At 44.7% G+C, this 9245-nt stretch overlaps 1 protein-coding gene across 2 annotated transcripts in view; it reads right to left on the bottom strand.

The window, feature by feature from the left end:
* Positions 1 to 9245, bottom strand: part of FHDC1 (FH2 domain containing 1) — a 260755-nt gene that overhangs the window by 33031 nt on the left and 218479 nt on the right. For both annotated transcript variants that reach the window (XM_078777022.1, XM_068114426.2), the window contains one exon: positions 7220 to 7290. In XM_078777022.1, the coding sequence (XP_078633148.1) occupies positions 7220 to 7290 (71 nt within the window). The remainder of the gene's footprint in view (positions 1 to 7219; positions 7291 to 9245) is intronic.

Here is a 9245-nt window from a genome sequence, read left to right as displayed (position 1 = left end):
ACACATTTCAAACTGTATTTCCCATGTGCAGTTGTGCACGCACATGCATTCACATGTTATCAGAAGTAAATATATTGTGCGGATTACATCCATGTAACCATTTTGTAAAACTGAATGTGCAGGTTCAGCATCTAAATGAAGATGTCCAAATGTCACACACATCCATGCCCGTGGGATTCCCACGGGTGCCCCCACTAGTGTGTATATGTATTGAATAAATGTTTTAATTGAGTTAGTGTGAAGGACATTGTTGTAAAAGTTTAATTCTGGGTGTCGCCAGGATGTCTGACATTACAATGGGAATGGAAAACAGATTCATGTAATCTGCATGTCCTGTTGATCTAATCTGCATTTGAGACAATTCCCTGTCTCTGTATCTGCTTGTAAATGCTTGCTCACCCTCTGTAACTCCTCCAAAGGTCAAACTGAGATTGGACAAGGCATTGTTAAATCTTCTGAGGTAATTGAATCAGTCAACTACATATCTCTTTGGAATGTACTAATTGTAAAACTTGAAACGACTGTCTTGTAAATGCAAGCTGAGGGGGGATGGTCTTGTCCCTCCCACCTACGGGGGATGAGCTTACATGTTATTTTCCCTCCCACCTGTTAAATCATGGTGCTGGATAAAAGGCTGTGCTCGAAGACCAGAAATCAGAGCGGACTATGATGGATGCTAGACATGGCATCATGCTCCGTCTCTCCTGTGTGCACATAGACAGAAAAATATTGGTACCAAGATCTGTAAATAAATATTTGATGAATGATTCAATGAACCTTTGTATCGTGTGGTCTAACTTGAGTAAGATCTTCGATTTTCCTCCAACATCGACACTTAGATGGATGGGAGTGCTGGAAGCAGAAGTTAGGTTGGTGGAAGGGATGTAAACATGAAAGGTATTCTGGGGAGGAAATTATATATGGATGATATGGTTGTTGTGGTGGAGAATAGGTAGGAGATTCAGGAAGTTCTGGGGGAGTGGAAGGAGGCATTTGGGAAGCATGGGCTGAAGGTGAGTGTGGAGAAGATGGAGGTGATGTGGGCCGGGCAGCAGAGAAAATGAATATCGAGTTAGAGGGGAAGGATATCAGACAGGGAAATAGGTTTGAGTATCTCAGGAGAACATGACCAGTGATGGTACGTTGGAGGCAGAGGTGAGGAAGATAATTCAGGTGGGTACCAATGTGAGGAAGAGAGTAGAGGGAGTAATGACAGATAGAGAAATTTCAAGGAAATTGAAAGGGAAAGTATTGGTTTCTTTTGTGATGCCGGCCTACCTTTATGGTCTTGAAATGGTGGCATTGACAGATAGACAACAACAGAGGTTGCAGGTCTGTGAGAACAATTGGGTGAGAAGGATTGTGGGAGTGGGGGGGGGGGGGGGGGTGGCTAGAAGGAGAATGGATGAACTGAGGGAGGAGATTGATGTGCAGAGAAGTGTGATGGTGAGATTGGTAAAAAGCTGGCTAAGATGGGCTGGACATTTGGTGCGGATGGGGGGAGAGAGAATGGTGAAGAGAGCGGATAGATTGAGGGAGCAAAGTAGGAGTAAAATAGATGGATTGTGGTTGAAATGGGAAGATTATGTAAGGAAGGATATCAATACGGTGGCGATGTTTGGAGAGTGGAGAGAGATGGCTGATGACAAGGGGGAAGTGGAGGAGTATTGGGGTTGAGACAGGGCAGAACCTTGATGCCGTTGGACCTCACCACTTAAAAAGGGCAAAGATGAAGAGAAGAAGAAGATCGTGCCTTGTTCCGATATCTCTCTTCTCTTCTCTCCTCTCTCTATATTATAAAAGAACGTTTTTGTTTGTTTGTCTGCGCAAGCTAATCCCCTGAACGGTGAAAGATAGGAGGAAACCTCTAATACAAAAAATGTCGGGACGGGCCCTGGGAAGGTTATAAGCTAGGTGGCGAGGCCGATCGAGGCCGCTTCGGCCGGGCCAGGCCCATTTCGCAATTAAAAGCTGAGTTGAATTATAGTACTCAATCTGCTACGGCCACGAGTAAAAGCTGAATTATGGTAGTAAATTCATTCAAAAAGAACAAAAAATGTCGGGGCGGGCACCGGGAAGGTTATAGGCTAGGTGGCGAGGCCGGTTGAGGCCCACCTCAGCCGGGCTGGGCCCATTTCACAATTAAAAGCTGAGCTGAATTATAATAGACAATCTTTTATGGCCACAAGTAAAAGCTGAATTATAGTAGTAAATTCATTCAAAAAGAACCAAAAATGTCGGGACGGGCCCCGGGAAGGTTATAGGCTAGGTGGCGAGGCCGGTTGAGGCCGCTTCGGCCGGGCTGGGCCCATTTCGCAATTAAAAGCTGAGCTGAATTATAGCAGTCAATCTTCTATGGCCGCGAGTAAAAGCTGAATTATAGTAGTAAATTCATTCAAAAAATAACCAGGGCAACGCCGGGTGCTTTCAGCGAGTCTACTATAAATGGATGACGTGTGTGTGTGTGTGTGTGTGTGTGTGTGTGTGTGTGTGTGTGTGTGTGTGTGTGTGTGTGTGTGTGTGTGTGTGTGTGTGTGTGTGTGTGTGTGTGTGTGTGTGTGTGTGTGTGTGTGTGTGTGTGTGTGTGTGTGTGTGTGTGTGTGTGTGTGTTTGTGTATGTCATACTTTGTGTGTCTACTTATTATCTACGTATTAATTAAGTACATACAATTAAAATGTACCTTTTAACCCTTTAGACTGCTGAGACCCCTTAGACCTTAAAAACCCTTTAACACTTGAGATGCAAAAGACCCCAAGGACCCAAAAGTCACAGATGACCCAAAACATCCTTGATGACCCAAAAGTCGCTGAAGACCCAAAAGAACCAGATGACCCAAAAGTCCATAATGACCCAAAAGTCCCCCAAGGACCCAAAAAGTCCCTGAAGACCCAAAAGTCCCCGAGGACCCAAAATACCTGAGTCCCCAAAAACCCAAATGACCCAAAAGTCCTGAAGGATCCAAAAAGTCCTTGATGACCCAAAATACCCAAAAGTCCCCTAGCACCCAAAAGACCCAGATGACTAAAAAAAATTAATGACCCAAAAGTCCCCAAGGACCCAAAAAGTCCTTGATGCCCCCAAAGTCCCCAAGGACCCAAAATACCCAGATGACCCAAAAGTTCTTAATGACCCCAAAGCCCAAAAAGTCCCCAAGGACCCAAAAAGTCCTTAACCCAAAATTCCCCAAGGGCCCAAGGACCCAAAAGACCCAGATGACCCAAAAGTCCTTAATGACCTAAAAGACCCAAAAGTACCCAAAGACCCAGATGACTCAAAAGTTTTAATGACCCAAAAGTCCCCAAGAACCCAAAAAGTCCTTGATGACCCCAAAGCCCCCAAGGACCCAAAAGACCCAGATGACCCAAAAGTCCTTAATGACCCAAAAGCCCAAAAAGTCCCCAAGGACCCAAAAAGTCCTTAACCCAAAATTCCACAAGGGCCAAAAAGACCCGAGTCCCCGAGGACCCAAAAGACCCAGATGACACAAAAGTCTTTAATGATCCAAAGTCCCCAAGGACCCAAAAAGTCATTGATGACCCAAAAGTCCCTGAGGATCCAAAAGTCCCAAAGGACCCAAAAGACCCAGATGACCCAAAAGGTTTAATGATCCAAAAGTCCCCAAGGACCCAAAAAGTCCTTGATGACCCAAAAGTCCCTGAGGACCCAAAAAGTCCTTGACCCAAAATTCCCCAAGGGCCCAAAAGACCCAAGTCCCTGAGGACCCAAAAGATCCAGATAACCCAAAAGTCCTTAATGATCCAAAAGTCCCCAAGGACCCAAAAAGTCATTGAAGACCCAAAGGTCCCCGAGGACCCAAAAGACCAAAGTCCCCAAAAACCCAAAAGACCCAGATGACCCAAAATTCCCCAAGGGCCCAAAAGACCTGAGTCCCCAAGGATCCCCCAGTCGACCCAAAAGTCCTTAATGATCCAACCAAAAGTCCCCAAGGACCCAAAAAGTCCTTGATGACCCAAAAGTCAACAATACACAAAAGACTCAAAAGTCCCCAAAAAGTCATTCATGACCCAAAAGTGCCCGAGGACCCAAACTACCCAAAAGTCCCCGAGGACACAAAAGAACCAGATGACCCAAAAGTCCTTAATGACCCAAAAGACCCTTAAGTCCCCAATAACCCAAAAAGTCCTTGATGACGCAAAAGTCCCTGACGACTCAAAAGTCCCAGAGGACCCAACCCCCCCCCCCCCCCCGAGTCTGGCAGGCAGGTATGATACAAGGCCATGAAGACCAATGAAAATTTGGTCAATGGACCAATTTTCCCCCTAGTTCTAATAAATACATGACTGTTTAGTCTACAATTGAACAATTGGCAGTGTGGTATTACATGACGGAGCCAAAATCTCAACACATACTTTGAATGGGTGGGAAAGATAGGGTTTTCACTGGGGAGACATTGTGCATAAGGAGGGGGTCGGGGAATAAGGGGTGACTGAGGTTGAAGTTTAATCCCCCATATGTAGTTACCTGGATTTATATATAGAACGTTATCAAAAACGTTTTGCAAAAAGCTGCTAGAAATGCAACTTCCAGCATGGATCTCCACTGTTCACCAAATCCATTTGATCATACATGACCTTCCTCAAAATTTGGTTTGATGCTGCTTGTAGTTTTTAATTATTGAGTGCATTTCCCAAGTTTCCAAAACAATAATGCAATCTTTAACATTGCCCCAATACAAAAAGGGTATACAACACCACCACGATATACACTGCATGACCAAGAGTATGCAGACACCCCTTCTAATGAGTGGATTCGGCTGTTTTAGCCACACCAATTGCTGAATGAATGAATGAATGAATGAAGCACACAGCCATGCAATCTCCATAGACAAACAATGGCAGTAGAATGGGCCATATTGAAGAGCTCAGTTACTTTCAACGTAGCACCGTCATAGGATGCCACCTTTCCAACAAGTCAGTTCGTCAAATTTCTGCCCTGCTAGAGCTGCCCTGGTCAACTGTAAGTGCTGTTATTGTGAAGTGGAAACGTCTGGGAGCAACAACAGCTCAGCCACGAAGTGGTAGGCCACACAAGCTCACAGAACAGGACCGCGAGTGCTGAAGCGCATAGCACATAAAAATCGTCTGTCCTCAGTTGCAACACTCACTACCGAGTTCCAAACTGCCTCTGGAAGCAACGTCAGCAAAACAACTGTTCGTCGGGAGCTTCATGAAATGGGTTTCCATGGCCGGGCAGCCGCACACATGCCTAAGATCATCATGCGCAATGCCAAGCGTCGGGTGGAGTGTTGTAGCGCTAGCCACCATTGGACTCTGGAGCAATGGAAACGCGTTCTCTGGAGTGATGAATCACCCTTCACCATCTGGTAGTCTGACGGACTAATCTGGGTTTGCAGATGCCAGGAGAACACTACCTGCCCGAATGCATAGTGCCAACTGTAAAGTTTGGTGGAGGAGGAATAATGGTCTGGAGCTGTTTTTCATGGTTCGGGCTTGGCCCCTTAGTTCCAGTGAAGGGAAATCTTAATGCTACAGCATACAATGACATTCTAGAATCTAGATGATTGTGTGCTTCCAACTTTGTGGCAACAGTTTGGGGAAGGCCCTTTCCTGTTTCAGCATGGCAATGCCCCCATGCACAATGCGAAGTCCATACAGAAATGGTTTGTCGAGATCGGTGTGGAAGAACTTGACTGGCCTGCACAGAGCCCTGACCTCAAACCCATCGAACACATTTGGGATGAATTGGAATGCCGACTGCGAGCCAGGCCTAATCACCCAACATCAGTGCCCGACCTCACTAATACTCTTGTGGCTGAATGGAAACAAATCCCCGCAGCAATGTTCCAACATCTAATGTAAAGCCTTCCCACAAGAGTGGAGGCTGTTATAGCAGGAAATGGGGGACCAACTCCATATTAATGCCCATGATTTTGGAATGAGATGTGTGATGCTTGGGTGTCCACATACTTTTGGTCATGTAGTGGATGTATGTAGTCTTGATCTGAAATGCAAAAGCAACTTCAAGCTCAAAGACATCATTAGTATTGGTAATTAGGTTGGATGATGGGAGAACAGAAGTAAATGGGAGAGTACAAAGATAGTCTATTCAAAGATGATCATATTCAATGAAAAATATTCCAATGCTCTCTGAGTGGAAGGGCTGCGACAATATATTGAAGCTTTGGGAAGATAACAGGAAGATGAGAGAGATCCTCAAAATCATAGAAGTGCAAAGAGTTCAGTAGAAAAATTGGAGCAGATAAAGACGGAGCGAGAGAAAACTTAAAAAATTTGGCCGCAAATGCTGAAAGTATGATAAAGAATTAGGAAGATAAAGAACTCTTGAAATCAATGAAGACTGATTTGTATTGCGACATTTGTTAGCCAAGATAAAGTGCTCTTTGACACGAACCAACGTAAGAAGGCTCTAAAGGAGGCTGAGATCTCTAGAAGAGAAAGATTGAGCTAAGATATAGGAATTTCAGTGCTTCGTCCAGTGAAATTGAAGACAGTACAGAACACGAGAATTAACCCACAACATGAAACTGGAGCATAACTTCCGAGTAGAGGAAGTTGAAAACTGGACTGAGACGGACTTGTATCACAATTCTTTGAAGAACATTTCCTCCATGAACGTCATGAATGATGGGGCTGACAGGGGAGTGAAAATGGGTGCAGACTTCCTACAAGCATTGTTGGACGACTGAAGAAGATATTCAGAACATCTTGCAAATCTTGGAAAGTAGCAGGAAAGAGATACTGAATCTCCACAAGAGAAAATCTCAGAACAAGTGAATGAATGCAAAGCACTTCAAAACTGAGCTCATGGCATCCCTATGGATGTACGTTGGAGGTTGGAGCTGAAATGTATTGGTTAATAAGACAAATTAAAACGGATATGCAATGGTTAGCTTCATTTGATTATTTTTTCTGTTTTATCTTTTCATTCAAATTCTCCAGAATTTCGAAGCCTTGGTGGTCCCCCTAAATTCGTTTCAATTTTTGTGAAAGTTGTGCTGGACTTAGAGCTCGGGTAGTGGAACAAAATAATCCTAGGAACAAGATGATTGTCAAAACTTTTCGAAAAAAGGAGGGAAAAGATGCACACTCGTGGATCGCATTTATAAACAAAGAACAAACTGTGCTTGCGGTTGTGGACATGTACAATGCTGTACTTATCGAATGTTCGCATGACAGCTTGAAGTTTCGGGGGTGACGGAAACAACGTGTAAATTACCGGAATGCTTGGTCCAGGTGAACCAGCCTGTCGGGGAATCCGAGGAGAGAAGAGTCGCATTTCTGTGCTTCCTGGAGGGGAAAAGAAAACATTTTTATGGCACATCAAGCTGTAACAGAATACTGTTTGTCTGCCCAGTAACCGAGCATCGGGAACTCAAGGTCATATGCGGCAGTCGATCTCGATGCATCGTTCATCATTATTACCCAGCGAAACAGAAAAAGGAAAAAGCAAATTACACCCCAGGTTATTCTTCAAATGTTCCTGCTTTGGTTCACATCTTAAGTATGATTATGGAAGGCCACCAGATTGCTCCGAAGTTAACCAAGCCCAAAGATTGCTTCAACATAAAGGCTTTAGCATTACAAAATACTATCACGTCTAAGTACAAGTCATCAACAAATATTTATCAGGTGAACGGGCAGGTACCGACACAACGAGGCTGGAGAAACACCAAAAGGCCCTGAATGGTGGACTAGTTTTGTGGTTGCGGTTCAGGCGGCGCTGATACGAACTGATGTAGTGATCTTATGAACAGAGTCTGACATGTACAGACAGCATATAAACCAACAATCATGATCCAGATGACAAATATGATAATGCTTGGGAGGGCCATTAAATACTGCAGCCTCGGGCTGAAAAGGGAAGAATTTTAAAAATGAAATAAGAGCACAGACTATAAAACAAATAATAGCATAGAAATGCATCAAGTAAAGGTACAATCTCTGGTCCGCATGACCATTTGGAAATCAAAGTGCAAGTCCAACATAATGTGTTCAAAATAACAAAACTCGCATCATAATGTTCAGAGCAAAATGAGAACACGTGGAAACATCATGACATTGTCAAGGATAGGTGTACAAGGAAGGTAGTCTTGACTCAGGAGGATGTAGTTTCACCCTTTAGGCCTAGGTAAATTAATCCTATGATGAACTTACTGGGAAGAGTACCCCAGTGATGGGAAAAGCAAGAAAAAGTACCTGTCCCCTGTTATGGGAAAAGTTTAAGTTAATCTATCAATTTAAATTACCTAATGGACTTTAAAAAGGTCAATTGTGTTGCACTCTTGGTTTCACTCAGAGCCAAAGCTCTGAGCTACTTATACCGCCCACCACAAAATAGTGGTGCAACATCGGGTGGTGGAGGTTCGACTTTATCTAAAAAGAGGAAAAATATCGTCCTGGTGAAATAAAATTTGGCATCAACCTTAATCATGCCTGATCACCGTCACTTTAAAAGTGAATGTTGAGCTTTTCAAATACAGCGTGGGAAAAGACTGCCGCACAGACAGACACCATGGTTCACAACATATAATAGAGGATTTCCCTTCCAAAGAACTAAACACAGAAAGAGTCCATTTGACATATCAAGCCTGCACAATGGTTGCCAACCAATGATGGTTTTTGTTTGTATACCAAGTCAACTCTCGTGGAAGAGCAAGAACACCGAACATATCATGACGACGCAACAGGACAAAAGCAAGAGGAGTGAGAGGAGGAAGGACACCAACAGCAGAGTTGAAGGACAAAATAGAGTGAGATTTGGACAAACAATGGGGTTTGGAGTGATGTGGTGGGCTGAGTGGATACAGAAGAAAATTTCTCAACCACACCTCTCCTTTCTCTCCCTCTCCTTTCTCTCCCCTCCCCTTCCCACTCCTCCTCCCCCTCCTCCTCCCCCTCTTCCTCTTCCTCTCTCTCTCTCTCTCTCTCTCTCTCTCTCTCTGCCTTTCTCCCCTATTTCTGCTTCTCTCTCCTCTTCCCCTCCCCCCCCCCTTTCACGCCTTTCCGCTCCAACCTCCACGTGCCCCACCCCTCTCATATCCTCCCTTCCACTCCTCTCTATCCCCACCTCTCTCTCTCTGCCTTTCTCCCCTCTTTCTGCTTCTCTCTCCTCTTCCCCTCCCCGCCCCCCTTTCACGCCTTTCCCCTCCAACCTCCACCTGCCCCACCCCTCCCTCTCATATCCTCCCTTCCACTCCTCTCTATCCCCACCTCTCTCTCTCTCTCTCCCCCCTCTCTATTTG

This window comes from Myxine glutinosa, chromosome 4, assembly GCF_964187855.1.
Source record: "Myxine glutinosa chromosome 4, kmMyxGlut1.1, whole genome shotgun sequence".
Taxonomy (NCBI): domain Eukaryota; kingdom Metazoa; phylum Chordata; class Myxini; order Myxiniformes; family Myxinidae; genus Myxine; species Myxine glutinosa.
The sequence above is the reverse complement of the archived record's forward strand: the minus strand, read 5'-3'. Positions and strand labels throughout refer to the sequence as shown.